The following is a 15,430-nucleotide window of genomic DNA, read 5'->3' as shown; positions in this document are numbered from 1 at the left end:
ACGACGCCCACATGACAATGATTTCTATTACTTTTAGAGGTGTCTAAGTAGCTTTTATAAACTGTATATATTTTTAGATTTAAATATATTTATACATATATGTAAATACATTATATTTTATGTCTATAATATATATATATAGATACATCATTTGTTGTTATTAAAGAAGAGAAACAGTCAGCCTTAAAAGCTCAAACTTGAATGAAAATGCATTGTTGCAGGACTTCTTACAAATAAATAAAATATTAGAAAGAATTTTTAAAATTAATTTCTAAACATTTAGAAGTTTTAATAATAATAATAATAATGAATTTTATTTATATGGGTCGCCTTACAGATAGAAACAATAAAATACAGTTAAAAGAAAGACACATTAGTTAAAAACATACAAAACAATGGAATCATAAAATTAATTAGGTGGGTATGCTTTTCTGAAGAGGTGGGTTTTCAGATTTTTAGCAAACTGTGGGAGTGAGTTCATGTTCCGCAGACCTGGGGGAAGTGAGTTCCAGAGCTGGGGGGCAGAGCGGCTGAATGCTCTGCCCCCCATAGTGACGAGCCGAGCGGTGGGTGTAGCAAGCTGGAGTGAAGAGGCAGACCTAAGGCAGCGGGTGGGAATGGCAACATGGATAAGGTCAGACAGATATGGGGGGGCGAGGTTATGGAGGGCTTTGTAGGTCAAGATAAGGATTTTATAGTTAATCCGGAAAGACACTGGTAGCCAGTGGAGTTTTTGTAGAACAGGTGTGATATGCATAGTTGAGGGGGTTTGTGTTCTGATCCGGGCAGCAGAGTTTTGGAGCAGTTGTAGTTTGTGAATAGTTTTGTAAGGGAGTCCAGATAAAAGGGAGTTGCAGTCGTCCAGACGAGAGGTGATGAGACTGTGGACTAGAATGGCCATGGAGTGAGGACTGAGAGAGGGGCGGAGACGGCGGATGTTTCGGAGGTGGAAATAGGCCGTCCGGGTGATTCTATTGATGTGGGCAGTAAAGGAGAGAGTGCTGTCGAGGATGACACCCAGACTCTTAACTTGTGGGGAGGGAAGGATGGAGCAGTTATCATAGGAAATGGAGAAGTTAGGGAGTTTATTCAGGATGGTCTTTGTTCCTACGATGAGGAGTTCAGTTTTGTTGCTATTTAATTTAAGGAAGTTTGCAGAGAACCAGGATTTTATTTCAAGAAGGCATTTGGAGAGGGAGGCAGGTGGAAGAGTGGAGTCAGGCTTGGAGGAGAGGTAGAGCTGGGTGTCATCTGCATAACAGTGAAAGTGGATGTTGTGTTTACGGAAAATATAACCAAGGGGAAGAAGGTAAATGATGAATAGCAGGGGCCCTAGGACAGAGCCTTGGGGCACACCTGTGGTAACTGGAACTGTGGGAGAGGTGAATGACTTTAATTGTATGAATTGCGTGCGGCCTGAAAGATAGGACTGGGACCGGCTGAGGGGTAAGTCAGTGATGCCGATGGTTGAAAGTCTTTCCAGAAGGATGGGGTGTGAGATTGTATCAAATGCAGCAGTCAGATCGAGTAGAAGGAGGATGGAGGCTAAACCAGAGTTTTAAACCTCTTTGACATGTAATTTAAATTAGTTAGAAAAACCCAACAATAAGTCAATAATAATAATAATAATAATAATAATAATAATAATAAATCAATAGTAAGTCAACACAAACAATAAATAACAATAAATAAATAATAAGTCAATAAATAAATATAAATAAAAATAATTATATTATTATTATTATTGTTATTGTTATTATTATTATTTTTATTTTTATTAATAATAATAATAATAATAATAATAATAATAATAATAATAATAATAATAATAACAATAATAATAATATTCAAAAGAAGTCCAAAAGTAAACAATAGATTTACCTTAAAAAAAAAACAGTCTGGCCTCTTATCAAAATCTGTTTCCACAAAATGTTCTGAACATATCCAGACTGTATTACTAGTTGGTACCACAGTGATCCATCTGGATTAGCTCTTTTATTGCTAAGATCCACTTTTTCCCTAAGTCTGAATCCATTGGAAACCTGCAAGAAAAGTTCAGTCACTGAGTCAGAAATGTATAAATCTATATTACTATAATAGCCTAGTATGCTGTATACAGGTTTAGCAAAATAAAATGTACATTTATATTGACAGCAAATTATATGTACATCATGCAGCATGTAGATAACAGCCCTGCAGCATCATGCATGTCAACATGTGTTCTATTAATGAAGCCCCTGCAGCATTAAAAGAAAAAAAATTAAAATACTTACCTGTGAAATGATATACTTCCTCCTTCATGGACTCATTTATCTGATTTTGGCAGTTGAAACCCAAACAATGAACTGGTATTATGCAAAAAATGTGTTCACATGCTGCACTGCAGCAGTAACTTGACCTCACCAAGATGGCGGTGCTCTCCTCCCATGAGGAACCACGTGATGTCTCCTCTAGTGATAGAACTCATTGATTACTCCACTCAACATAGCAAACTACTTTAAAACAGCAAAGTAATAGATTACTGTAGCATTGATAACCTCTGACGCTTCTGTCACCTAATGAAGCATGTTGGGACCGAGGACAGAACCCTGTGGAACACCCGGACTACATGCTGTGTGAGGCAGACTCTGGATCTGCACCATCGTTCTGGATCTGTGGGGATTTGAACCATCAGGCTCTGACGGTGATGCTTGGCTGAAGGGTTCAGGCATTTCATCAAGAACTGGTTTGTGGACTCTACACAGTGGTTGGGGTGTGAATGCTCTGTCTGTTCCCCTGAGGTGAACCGGAGGGGTCCATGAGACCCCGCTCCTCCATCCAAAAGCTCGGAACCGCCCCCGGAAATGACGCTGCTACGACAGACTGCTGTCCGGGCGGATGCGTCGTTTTGACAAAATAAAATGATTAAATTAAATGATTAAAAAAACTTTGAAAGGAGGTTCTCTTGTTTTTCATCATTAGTTTATTCTTTTTTTTTTCATTGGTTTATTCTTTCATAGTCGGCTCCCATTGGTTGACGTCACTAGACTCCACCCCCACACCCCCGGCTCTGTCGCATGTTGACGCATGCGCGCCGCGCGGTGTGCAGGGCCGGCTATCATGGCGTCGTACGTGGAGATCCTGAAGAGCGAGTTTCCGGCCATGGACCGCGAGCTGTTCGACTACATCACAGGTGAGAGCGCGCGCGGGGCCGTCCCGGGGTAGCTGACCCGGCCGAGAGAACGTAGACCGAAAGAGTTCCGCCTGGCCGAACCGGTCACCCGCCGGGGGGGTGACGAGGTCCCGACAGGCCCCGACCGAACCGGTCCTCTCCAAAAACTGCGGTAGAATCTAACGCGGTTCCCCACGTTTGAACAGAACTTCATGACGTAAGCAGTCCTTTGACCGGAAGTCCTGTTAGAACTCAGGGGTTTGGTTCTGCTCCCCCCTCATGCTGTCTTTGCCCCCCCCCCCCCCCCCCCCCCCCCGTGGAGGTTCCGGTCCATCTGAGCTGCTCTGTGTTTCAGCGGTCCTGGACGGCGGCGGCACAGACTTCGAGGGCAGTGAGGAGGTGTTCGAGGCCATCGGCGGCGTCCTGCAGGAGGTGTCAGCTGACTCCAAGAACGAGGAGGAGGTCCGAGACATCTGCGTCCAGATGTTCAACACGCTCCAGCTGTGAGGTCACGCTCCACCTTCACCCCACCCACGTGGGCGGGCCGCACTAACCCTTCTCCCCCCGTGTCAGGAGCAACCATCGCGACCCGCAGAGGCAGGTCCTGCTGGACGCTCCGGTCCAGCTGTCCCAGATCTCTGCAGAATCCGGTAAGAAGTCCCGTTCCTCAGCCGGAACCTTTGGTCCCCGCCGCCATGGTGACGCCACACCTGTCTCCTCAGGTCCAGCTGCCAAGGACGTCCAGGGAATCTGGATGATGAAGCGTCCTCAGAACACGGTGAGTCCCTCATGAGTCACTGGTCCAAGACCACCGACGGTCCGGTGGACCTCCGACTGAGGAGGGACCGATTCTGAAGAACCGGATGTTCTCCTCAGATGGTGGACGCCAAGAAGCTGGAGAAAGCCGAGGCCAAGCTGAAGGCCAAGAATGAGCGCAGGAGCGAGAAGGACTCGCAGAAAGCGTCTAACCCACTGTGAGTCGCCGGCACTCGTCCTCACGCATCGGTCCTCACCTGTCCTCATCTACCTGTCCTGTCCTCGTCTTTGAGGACTCCTGATTGGACCAGACCTTCACTTCACCATACTGCAAGTTTTTAATGCATAGAAAAGTTTGTATCCGATGGGAAATGCCATTAGAAACTCTGATCAAGTCGGTCTGAGTCATGTTTCTATGGCAACTAGTGTCACCAATCAGGAGTAGCGAGTTGGAAGGCCACACCCCTTCTTTTATTGAGACATCCGATTGGTCCGTTTATAAACTGAAATACTTGAAAATATCCTGAAATAACGAGGATTATCAAGGAGTTAAGAAAAGTATCGGATCAAGAACGGTTCCTCTGAGCGCTGGAGCGACTGTAGACGGGTTCTTGTGTCGGAACGCCGCAGCGGAGGACGTCAGTACCTGTCGTCTGCTCCACGTGTTCTCCGACATCCAGACCACGTTCACGCGATCGAAGTCGGCGCCTGGCTTGGGTCGATCACCAGGATTCGGGTCTGAACCGCATCCCTGCATCGTCTTCCGTCTTTGGTTTTGGTCTTTGGTCGTGACATAAACCTACAGAAAAGCGGCTAACCGTTTGGTAAACAGAACGAGTTCTGCATCACGTAAATGGATCGTCTCACCGCCCTACCCTACCTTACTCTTATCCACCTGTCCTCTACTTTACCTGCTTGGAATTGTCCTGGCTCGTCTTTCTTCACCTAGTTTACCGCTGGTCTTTACCTGTTCCTACACCAGTTAGTACCTCACCTGTGCTCCTGCAGTTGTCCTTGACCTCTACACCTGTCTTCATGTCTTTACCTGCTCTTTGTTGTGTTTTCTTGCCCTCACGGGTCTTCGTCCGTCCCGACCTGTTCTCACCTGTTCTCACCTGTGTCCCTCAGCGTTTTGGAGGAGGCCTCTGCCAGTCAAGCGAGCAGTAAGAAGGAAAACCGCGTGGACCAATCAGGAAAGAACCGCAGCTACGATATCCGCATCGAGAACTTTGACATTTCTTTTGGAGAAAGGTGAGTGCAAACCTGCAGAGGAGCCAGCAGGAGGCGCTGTCAGGACCTACAGGTGTTCATGTATGCGCAGGTGCCTGCTGCAGGGGGCGGAGCTGTCCCTGGCCTCAGGCAGACGCTACGGTCTGATTGGACGAAACGGTCTCGGGAAGACGACTCTGTTGAAGATGCTGGCGAGCCGGAACCTGCGCGTGCCGGCGCACATCTCCATCCTGCACGTGGAGCAGGAAGTGGCGGGGGACGACACGATGGCGCTGCAGAGCGTCCTGCAGAGCGACAGTCTGCGCGAGGGCCTCCTGAATGAGGAGAAGATGCTAAACGCACGCATTGCTAACGGAACGTAAGGAAGCCCCTCCCTGCTGCCTGGTGGCGCCAACATGGCGGCACCGTCTCAGATGCCTGCTGCTGTCGTTTCAGCGCCGACGGGATGGAGAGCGTCCGCCTCTCAGAGATTTACATGAAGCTGGAGGAGATCGAGGCAGACAAAGCCCCGGCCCGGTAACTATGGTGACAGGCTGAAAGCGATGGCGGGCGACGCCCACCCTGGGTGGGCCGTCTGGGCCGCGTCATTGCCAGAGAAACCGGGACAGAACCTTCTTGTCATCTGTCTCCCCCCATTCAGAGCCTCCGTCATTCTGGCAGGTCTGGGATTTTCTCCCAGAATGCAGCAGCAGGCCACCAGGTAAGTGACCCCGCCCACAGACGGGGCGCTCAGGTGCAGCAGGTGCAGCAGCTGTTTTTTCTGGTTTCAGGGAGTTTTCCGGTGGATGGAGGATGAGGCTGGCGCTGGCCAGATCTCTGTTTGCGCGGTGAGTTTCCACTTCCTGTTCAGTCTGACGGGGGAGGGGCTTGTCACCCTGACGATAACGGTTTGTTTTCCCAGGCCGGACCTGTTGCTGCTGGACGGTGAGTCGGATTTGTTGGCCCCGCCCTGCTGGCGGCGAGGGGGGCGTTGTCTGATGGTTTTGTGTGCGTTTTAGAGCCCACCAACATGCTGGACGTCAAAGCCATCGTGTGGCTGGAGAACTACCTGCAGGTCTGAAGCTCCGCCCCCTGCCGCTAGCTTCACGTAGGAACCCTGCAGCTGACATCTGCTCTGCTGTCCCTCAGACGTGGCAGTCCACAATCTTGGTCGTCTCCCACGACAGAAACTTCCTGAATGCCGTGGTGACGGACATCATCCACCTGCACTCGCAGAGGCTGGACAGTTACCGCGGCGACTACGAGAACTTCCTGAAAACCAAAGAGGACCGGCTGAAGAACCAGCAGAGAGAGTACGAGGCCCAGCTGCAGTACCGCCAGCACATACAGGTGAGGACCTTCCATCCTGAGGGTCTCGGGACCGCCGGCTCCATCAGGCTGCGGCGCCCGGCTGACGATCCGGTTTGTGTTTCTAGGTTTTCATCGACAGGTTTCGGTACAACGCCAACCGAGCGGCTCAGGTGCAGAGCAAGCTGAAGCTGCTGGACAAGCTGTGAGTGGCGCTCCCCCCGACGTTGTGTTTGCACGTTCTGCTCTAACCGCTGCTCTGCCCATCAGGCCGGAGCTGAAGCCCCTGGAGAAGGAGACGGAGGTCACTCTGAGGTACCGGCAGGCGTTTGGTCCACGGCCAGCTCCTCATGGTGGATCACATCATCCTGACCTGACTCCCTGCTTGGGTGTTGCAGGTTCCCAGATAACTTTGAGAAGCTGTCTCCTCCCATCCTGCAGCTGGACGAGGTAGAGTTCTACTACTCCCCGGACCAGCCCCTCTTCTCGGGTCTGAACCTGTCGGCTGACCTGGAGTCCCGGATCTGCATCGTAAGTGTGGCTTCAGCTCGCGGTCGGCGCAGATTCCTGGTTCTGAAGGAGGTCTGTCCTGACAGGTGGGAGAGAACGGCACCGGTAAAACCACCATCCTGAAGCTCCTGATGGGAGAGCTGACGCCGCTCAACGGAGTCAGACAAGCTCACAGGTGAGGGGTCCCGGCAGAGAGCGGTCCGGAAACGCCACGCTGGACCGCCTCCAACACTGGTTCTGGTTAACTTTGGCTCAGTCCGACTCAAGTGTCTGACAGAAATACAGCTGGAGTTCCTCCTGACCTCTGCTCCACCTGTTCAGGAACCTGAAGATCGGTTACTTCAGCCAGCACCACGTGGACCAGCTGGACCTGAACGTCTGCTCTGTGGAGCTGCTGCTGAACAAGTTTCCCGGTAACCACGGCAACCGCTGTCACTGCGGCGTCAGCTCCACGCCGCGCTCAGACCGGCCGCTGCCTTTGCTTTTGCAGGACGGACGGAGGAGGAGTACCGCCACCAGCTGGGGGGCTACGGCATCACCGGGGAGCTGGCCACAAGGCCGGTGGCCAGCCTGTCCGGGGGCCAGAAGAGCCGAGTGGCCTTCGCCCAGATGACCATGCCGAGGTAGAGCCGCCGCCGTGGCCATCACGATGGCGGCAGTGAGCATCAATGACGCCTGACTTCCTGTCCTTCAGTCCAAACTTCTACATCCTGGACGAGCCGACCAATCACCTGGACATGGAGACCATCGAGGCTCTGGCCAAGGCCCTCAACAAGTTCAAGGTGGGCTCTACGTGTCTGTGTCCATGTTCCCCCCAGGAGGAGTGCCGGGCTGGGGACCAGCACCGGGGCCCCAGACCCGGGGCCCCAGAGGCTACATGGGCAGTAGAGTGAAGGGTCTTCCATCCAGACCTTTCAGTGTCTTTATGTGACGTTAGTCTAGCCCCCATCTTCACACAGCGCCCCCCGGAGGCCGTGTCAGTATCTAACTGCAACAGGATGACCACTGTCATCTTCTGCTGGGGTGTTTGCGGTGGGGGGGTGGTCCTGACCTCTGTGACCTGTGTGCAGGGCGGAGTCATCCTGGTCTCCCACGATGAGCGTCTGATCCGCTCCGTCTGTAAGGAGCTGTGGGTGTGCGAGGGCGGGAAGGTTTGGCGCATCGACGGCGGCTTTGACGAGTACCGGGACATCCTCCACGAACAGTTCAAGAAGGAGGGTTACCTGTGACCACACCCACCCATGCCGTGACCCCGCCCCCGTCAGAGGAGCACCTGCAGCGCCTGAACTCGTCCGCTCTTCCAGAGCCCAGACTGAACATTTTTCCTCTGCTGTCTCACCTGCCGTTCAGGTGAGCTGCAGAGAGGGAATGGGTTGGCTGAGGTCACCTGGTGACGTCACAGAACTCTGGGGGAGGAGCCTCTCGTCTGAGCGATTTCATTGGTCAGAGCAGAGTGTGAGAACTAAAGACTGTTAAGTCCTGAAATAAAGACCTGAGTCCACCTGATGCTCACCTGCCTGAGTTCTCTTCAGCTTCACCCCTTAGTGAAAGCGTGACCCCGCCCCCCAGAGCCGCCACCCTTCATGGAGAATATCACTTCCTCCTGTGAACACTGGGGGGGGGCAGCGGTCCAGTACAGTCACGTTTCCTTCAGCGATTTACTCAACATCTGGCAGCATTTGAGGCCTTCCATGGTTCAACTCTAAACGTACCGTTTTTAAAAATATTACAAAGTTAGGGGGAACATGCATGAGGGGGGGGGGGGGGGGGGGAATGGTTCTGTTGGATCCCAGAGAACTTCAGACTCAAACATGTCAGACGCTGAACAACAGCTGCTCTGGACTCAAGCTGCTGTGATGAAGACATCTTCATCACAGCAGCTTGAGTCAGTGAGGAAGACCACCAGAAGACGTCTACATGGCGTCTACATGGCGTTTACATAGCGTCTTCATGGCGTCTACATGGCGTCTACATGGCGTCTTCATGGCGTCTACATGGCGTCTTCATGGCGTTTACATGGCGTCTACATAGCGTCTTCATGGCGTCTACATGGCGTCTTCATGGCGTCTTCATGGCGTCTACATGGCGTCTACGTGGCGTCTTCGTGGCATCTACGTGGCGTCTACGTGGCGTCTACGTGGCGTCTTCGTGGCGTCTTCGTGGCGTCTACGTGGCGTCTACGTGGCGTCTACGTGGCGTCTTCGTGGCGTCTTCATGGCGTCTTCATGGCGTCTACATGGCGTCTTCATGGCGTCTTCATGGCGTCTACATGGCGTCTACATGGCGTCTTCATGGCGTCTTCATGGCGTCTACATGGCTTCTACATGGCGTCTTCATGGCGTCTACATGGCGTCTACATGGCGTCTTCATGGCGTCTTCATGGCGTCTTCATGGCGTCTACATGGCGTCTTCATGGCGTCTACATGGCGTCTACATGGCGTCTTCATGGCGTCTTCATGGCGTCTACATGGCGTCTTCATGGCGTCTTCATGTCGTCTTCATGGCGTCTTCATGGCGTCTACATGGCGTCTACATGGCGTCTTCATGGCGTCTTCATGGCGTCTACATGGCGTCTTCATGGCGTCTACATGGCGTCTACATGGCGTCTTCATGGCGTCTTCATGGCGTCTACATGGCGTCTTCATGGCGTCTACATGGCTTCTACATGGCGTCTTCATGGCGTCTTCATGGCGTCCTCATGGCGTCTTCATGGCGTCTACATGGCTTCTACATGGCGTCTTCATGGCGTCCTCATGGCGTCCTCATGGCGTCTTCATGTCGTCTTCATGGCGTCTTCATGGCGTCTACATGCCGTCATGAACTCTGTGTTTCACCAAAGTCGTCTTCATGTCAACATTTCTTTATATTTCATCCGATCTTCTTTGCGATCATCAAAGCTTTGTAACTCCAGAACCGTTTTTCTCCAAACCAAATGAATGAACGTCAAACCGGATCAATCAGAATCCCATCCTGGTCCGGTATTGTGACGTCAGAGGAGAAAACCGGAGCGTTCACGGGAATCCTTGGCCCCTTCACTGTTTTTCTGGAAGCATGCTTCACTAAGAATGACACACAAAAAAACACACAAAGAGCAAAAATTCTCCTGCAAAGTAAGCCTTTAACGTTGGGAGTGGGGTCATCTAGACCCACTAGACAGAGCTCTCAGAGCTTTTTTCTTCAATGATTTGTGATCTTCACTGGTGTCCATGGATTACATGAAACCTTTCCACCTTTATCATGGTAGGGGGAACACCTCAATGGAAGGGGGGGGGGGGGGGGGTCATAGGATAGCACAAGGGTTACAGCTTTCCATCCAGAACAAAGTGTTTTCCTCTGAAACGGGGTTCATGTTTTCAAACCATCATAAACCATCATCCCTGATGTGATGAGTGGAAAAACCTTCAGCCTTTTCAGTGTTACTGCAGTCTATGCTGGGAGCGACTTGATAATGGTTTTATACTCAAATACACGAAAGACAGAAGTATTTTATTGTAACCTACATTGTTGGTTCACAACACGTTACAGTAGCGAAGTGAGCCGCTGGTTCTGACCCAGACGAAAGTGGATCTGCTGCTCTGCTTCAGAACCGTTGGAGTTAAAGAGTCCCACGGCAGTTCAAAGCTCGTGTGCTACTTCCTGTCAGGGCGACAGCTCCAGGGTTCAAACGCGCAGAAGATCTTACAGCGGTGATTCCCGGAGACTGCTCCCGGTTCTGACCCGGGATGGCTCTCTGGATGCTGACGGGATCTTCTAGCACTCGGTTCTTGCAGCAGGCCCGGCGCAGTGCTGCTTCTTAAGTCTGATGTGTGGCAGGACGGCGCTGCGGTAGAACAGCTCCAGCTTGCACACGGTCTCCTGCCACAGCTCAGGCTGGAAGCTCACCGGAACCACGGCCGTCTCCTGCAGGGTGAAGACCACCAGGTCGGCCCGCTGCAGGCCCGTCACGGCCAGCTGACACTGGATTTGGGTGAAGTAACTGTGGCTGGTCTTCAGTCGGTACTGAGGCGGCTGGATTGGGAGGAAGCGAGCGTCAGAGGATCAGAGGAGTTCCTGGCAGCAGGTGGCAGTAAAAGGGCGGAGCTTACATGTCCGGGTTGCAGCTGCAGGCAGAAGGCGGGGTCCTCCCTGCAGGCGTCCTCCACCCGCCTGTTCCTGTGCTTGAAGGGACACTTCACCTCCAGAACCAGGAGCCGTCGGCCCGTCCGGCTGTCTGTCACGATGCCGTCGGGACTCGCAGCCAACCAGGACCGCTCTGGGTCCACATACAGACCGCAATCTAGAACTGAGACCGGGTGGCCCAAAGCCTCCGACTTCAGAACCTGCAGGACCAGAGTCACATGACTCGTGACTCAAATCCTTCCTGCCCAATACCGTGACCCTGTTCAATAACTCACAATGCAGAAGATAACCTTTGCACATTTTGTTTCTCTTTTTCTTTATTTTGCACATTTCTTTACCTGCACTGTTTTGTAAATAGCTCTTTAAATTATACTACATTTTACTTGTTCTTGTTTTTTTTTTAAATTTATATTCTTAGTCTTTTTTCCTGTCAGTTGTTATGGTAACGAACAAATTTCCCACGTGTGGGATCAATAAAGTATTTCTGATTCTGATGACACTTCCTGTAGTAAATGGTGGACCTCAACCCCCAGAACCCCCCCCCTCAAATAAAACAGTCAGAAACCCCCCAAAAACTGTCAGGACACCCTCCAAAAACTGCCAGAACCGCCCCAAAACACTCAGAATCCCCCCCAAAAACAGCCAGAAACCCCCCAAAATACAATCAGAACCTCCCCCCTCCCAAATAAAACAACAATCAGATACCCCCAAACACAGCTAGAACCCCAGTTTGGCTGACTTCCTGTTCCTGTTTGGACTGTTCCATCTCAAAGTTTTGCTCACTACAGGTGTTTGGTCCGGTTCTGCGCTGTACCTGGTATCTCCGGACTGCTTCTGCCTCCATGTCGACCCCCCAGCTCATGGCTCTGGTCTGGACTCTCGGCCCCTCCCCTGTGTAGATCCAAAGGTGAGTCTCTGGATTCATCATGAAGATCATGAGACATCAGCTGAGGGGTGTGGCTTACCTGTGACTGCATCCAAGTAGGACTGAGGCGGGGTTTGGCTCTTGCCGTTCACAAAGCGACAGTGAGCGATGCCGTGAGCCACGGAGGCTGTGATCCGGTTCTTCCGCCAGGTGAACCAGTGCTTGTTGAGCCTCTGCCCGCGAGTCCAGGCTTCTATCTGATCCACCAAATCCTGGTCTATTTGGATTTCAGAGTCCAGTGGGAGCTGCTCAGGGGTGGGAGGGCCTGGTTCTTCTTCAGGTTTTTCTTCCCCATCAGGATCCGGTCTCACAGCAGGTCCAGTGCTGTTGGTAAACCTTTTCCCTTTGACGTCCTTGGTGTTAGTCCTGGTCTGGAGGGGCCTTGCAGTAGCTGTTCTGGTCCAGGTTTTGCCTTTCGAGGCAGTTTTGGTTAAAACTGCATCTGCTGGGACTTGAATGGAGGGGTGGTAGCGGACCTGGGGGAGGACTGGTTTCTGGGATGGGAGCGTCTGTCCAGAGGTCTGCCCGGCGCTTTGCTTTCTCATGGTCATCAAGTCTACATGTGAAGAGGGTCCAGAGGAAAAACCGTTTCAGACCAAAGACACTAGAAACCAAAACAGTGAATGAAGCTGATCAAAACCTGAATGTTGGTCCTGAGCTCCTTGGAAGGCATCGCCCCCACAGGGGGGAGGAGATTAGAGATCATATTAGAGTTCTCACGTGTCAATCAAACGGACCCAAACCGCGTTTGAACCACCAACTGATTCAGAGACCTGGACTGAACCCGTGTGACGTCATCCACAGAAAATGGTTTCTGCAGCTCCAACCAAATCAAGTCAATTCAGTCCCGTATCTCTGCGGTACAGACGCCGCCACGCTGGAGCCAGACGTCTCCTCAGGATGCAGGACATTTATTCACAGCGTGACGGATCAGAACCAGAGGAAAACCCGCTCAGGAAATGGGCGGGTCAAATTGCTGCCATTTTGGTTGCATGGCTGTTAGCTGTGAGGCGTGAGGGGCTGTAAGCTAGTGGGAGAGAGTGTAAACAAAGGGATGATGGGACATCGGTAGACGTCCTCCGCCCACAACTGAGAGGTACATTTCTGATGAACTGCCGCTCTGCAGAAACTATGTCCACTCAGGTTTATGGATTCTGGCTGAAAACATCGTCATCATAAAAAGACGACCGGGAATGATTGGAAACAGATCAGAAGATGATCGGAGAGGAAAAGATGTTTCACATCCAGAACGTTCTTCTGACCAACAGCTGTTTCTTTCTCTGGAGAAGCCTTTGAAGTACTTCCTGTTTGGAACGCCAGGGGGCGGGGCCACTCAGTCCAATTCTCTTTTCCATTCAAAGGTTAGCCTCTGCTTTATTTTTTAAAAGGCTGACCGGATGTTTCGGTTTGGGAACTTCCGCTTTTGAAATCTGCTTAAACAGGTGAGAGAATGCGTCAGACGAACAAAACTCTGTTTTTCACCGACTGTCAGTGAACCCAGCTCGTTACTTAAACACAGTAACAATATCGGAACCAGCACGAAGTCCAGCTCTGTCCTGAACCCGGTTCGGCACGAAGGACACTCACCTGGAGCGGCAGCTTTGATCCGGACTCGGTCCGCGTGCTCGAAGGAAGAAGTGAAACTGAGCACTGACTCACCAACCCGTGACACGCGCTGCTCCGCCCCCACCGGCGCTCGGGGGCGGGGGGGTCCTGTGCGGGTATTCGGGGCGAATCACTAGAATCTTCTCCTGTAGGGCATACCGGGGCATACCGGGCACTGCTCGCAGCGACCAGGACCTGCTCCTCCGGCTGTCCGTCCCCTGGACTGTCTGGGTCTCTGCCGGTGTCCGCCTTCCCAGTCGGGCCGTCGATTTCTTTCTGCCGCTTCTCCCGGTTTGTCCTCGGTAGGGCCCCCCGGGGCGGGCTGGCGGCGGCCAGGGTGCACGGGTGTGCCGTGTGGGCTGACCATGTGTTGTCCCGGAATGCCTCAAGGGGTGGGGCGGGTCCCTGCCCGGGTCTTGGCCTCTTGGCCTCCGGTGCGCACGGGGGGGGGGGGGGGGGGGGGTGTTTGCTCCGGGTCTTTGTCTGGCGGGGGGGCTCTTGGATGCCTGATCGGCCGGGTTGCTGTGCTGCCTCCCCCTGGCTCTGGGGTGGGGGCCTCCTGCCTTTGCTGGAGCATTCAGAGTGAGGATACATATGTTTTGTGTTATTGACTGCCCCCCCACACACACACACATCCCCCACATCCTAACCCCTTACCCCCCAATCTCTAATATCCCTCGCTCTCTCTTCTTTGCTACCATCCGGTCCAACAAGGAATGCATACAAATATAATTATCATAAATAAAGCTTAGCCTCAAATCCAAAAGGGGTTTATCTAAATATACTCTGCTTGTCTGAAGTGAATTCTGTCTTCAGCTCTGATCTGATCAGCTGTTGGACAAAAAGAAATCTTCCTCTGTGGGTCACTGAGACCAGATCCATGACTAAAGGATCCAGAGTCCTGACAGAAACCATTATCACAAACGCCTCTGCGCACGTCGGTTCCGTTCTCAGCTGTGGACCATCTTGTGGTTCTGACTGACTTTGGTTCCGGTCCAGTTAAAACCCCTGGAGGAGAGCAGTTCCCATCCGTTGGACGTTAGGGAAACTCAAGACAACAAAGTCAGATTGAACCAATCGCTGATCAATAAATCAATACTGATCAATAAGCCAATCACTGATCAATCTTTAGAAAACTCACCACATCAGAAATGGGTTTTCCGTCATTTGGGTTCCGGGTTCTGTCTGGGTTCTGTGGTAAATACCTTTTGAACCAATCAGAGACGGTTCTACAGACCGACGCCCACTCCACACCCGGTTCCTGTTCTGCTCAGCAGGAGCGGTTCTGACAGACGACCACAGAGGGGCGCTGCAAGGGTTCTCACCGGGCCAAGAAGGTTCTGTGGAGAATCTGGCTCTGCCGGTGTGATGCGGGTCTCGCGGATCTCGGCCCGTCTGTTCCTCAGCGACCTGGACTCGGCTCTGGACCCGAGCGTGCTCGCCCGCAGGGGCGTCACGCTCGTCATCAACGCCAGCGGACTGCAGAACCTGTCCTACCCGGCGCTGGAGGGCCTGCAGCTCCTCCACGTCCCGGTCCAGGACCGGCCCCACGCCCCTCTCAAGGACCACTTTGACCAGGTGGCAGAGCGGATCCAACAGAACCGGACAGGCAGCACGCTGGTGCACTGCACAGCTGGGCGGAGCCGCTCCCCGACTCTGGTCATGGCCTATCTGATGAGGTGAGCCGGTCCACAGACCCTCTTCAATCAGATCCTCGCTAACGGTTCTGGTCCACAGATGCGAAGGCCTCAGCCTCTGTCAGGCACACGAGCAGGTTCTGGAGCAGCGGCCGTTTATCCGACCCAACTGCGGGTTCTGGAGGCAGTTGATGGAGTACGAGCTGGTGC

General features: G+C 52.3%; 3 protein-coding genes across 8 annotated transcripts in view; 2 read left to right on the top strand and 1 right to left on the bottom strand.

The window, feature by feature from the left end:
- The first annotated feature begins 3,013 nt into the window (after positions 1-3,013).
- abcf3 (ATP-binding cassette, sub-family F (GCN20), member 3) lies at positions 3,014-8,440 on the top strand. Of its 2 annotated transcripts, none has more exons than XM_023961949.2 (21): positions 3,014-3,172; positions 3,507-3,654; positions 3,725-3,801; positions 3,874-3,929; positions 4,028-4,125; positions 5,036-5,158; positions 5,229-5,495; positions 5,573-5,653; positions 5,778-5,837; positions 5,908-5,964; positions 6,039-6,061; positions 6,136-6,191; positions 6,266-6,466; positions 6,553-6,629; positions 6,695-6,739; positions 6,823-6,955; positions 7,021-7,109; positions 7,256-7,347; positions 7,425-7,557; positions 7,629-7,716; positions 8,005-8,440. In XM_023961949.2, exons 1-21 carry the CDS (start codon positions 3,067-3,069, stop codon positions 8,161-8,163), a joined length of 2,169 nt encoding a protein of 722 aa, XP_023817717.1. In that variant the 5' UTR covers positions 3,014-3,066; the 3' UTR covers positions 8,164-8,440. The 2 variants fall into 2 exon arrangements, with proteins under 2 accessions (XP_023817717.1, XP_078785953.1); XM_078929827.1 differs by lacking the exon at positions 3,014-3,172 and adding an exon at positions 3,254-3,368.
- Positions 8,441-10,399: 1,959 nt separating this feature from the next.
- Positions 10,400-13,970, bottom strand: LOC105358398 (uncharacterized). 3 transcript variants are annotated; one of them, XM_078929863.1, is made up of 5 exons: positions 13,638-13,970; positions 12,019-12,534; positions 11,868-11,944; positions 11,020-11,253; positions 10,400-10,942 (listed from the first exon to the last, which is right to left on the bottom strand). In XM_078929863.1, exons 2-5 carry the CDS (start codon positions 12,527-12,529, stop codon positions 10,685-10,687), a joined length of 1,080 nt encoding a protein of 359 aa, XP_078785989.1. In that variant the 5' UTR covers positions 12,530-12,534; positions 13,638-13,970; the 3' UTR covers positions 10,400-10,684. The 3 variants fall into 3 exon arrangements, with proteins under 3 accessions (XP_078785989.1, XP_023817546.1, XP_078785990.1); XM_023961778.2 differs by having other exon boundaries at positions 13,566-13,768; XM_078929864.1 differs by lacking the exon at positions 13,638-13,970 and adding an exon at positions 12,619-13,630.
- LOC101159168 (dual specificity protein phosphatase 14) overlaps positions 13,299-15,430 on the top strand; it is a 2,437-nt gene continuing 305 nt past the window's right edge. The window contains exons 1-3 of one of the 3 annotated variants that reach the window (XM_078929872.1): positions 13,299-13,420; positions 14,861-15,262; positions 15,321-15,430. The exon at positions 15,321-15,430 is cut by the window's right edge and continues 305 nt beyond it. In XM_078929872.1, the coding sequence (XP_078785998.1) occupies positions 14,952-15,262; positions 15,321-15,430 (421 nt within the window). In that variant the 5' untranslated portion in view covers positions 13,299-13,420; positions 14,861-14,951. Of the gene's footprint in view, positions 13,421-13,763; positions 13,886-14,046; positions 14,166-14,860; positions 15,263-15,320 lie in introns of those variants that run through there. The other 2 variants (XM_023961779.2, XM_078929871.1) reach the window with 2 other exon arrangements.

This window comes from Oryzias latipes, chromosome 13, assembly GCF_053564925.1.
Source record: "Oryzias latipes strain Hd-rR chromosome 13, Olatipes_Hd-rR_3.1".
In the NCBI taxonomy this organism is placed as follows: domain Eukaryota; kingdom Metazoa; phylum Chordata; class Actinopteri; order Beloniformes; family Adrianichthyidae; genus Oryzias; species Oryzias latipes.
Note: the sequence above shows the minus strand (reverse complement) of the source record. Positions and strands in the feature narration are given on the sequence as shown.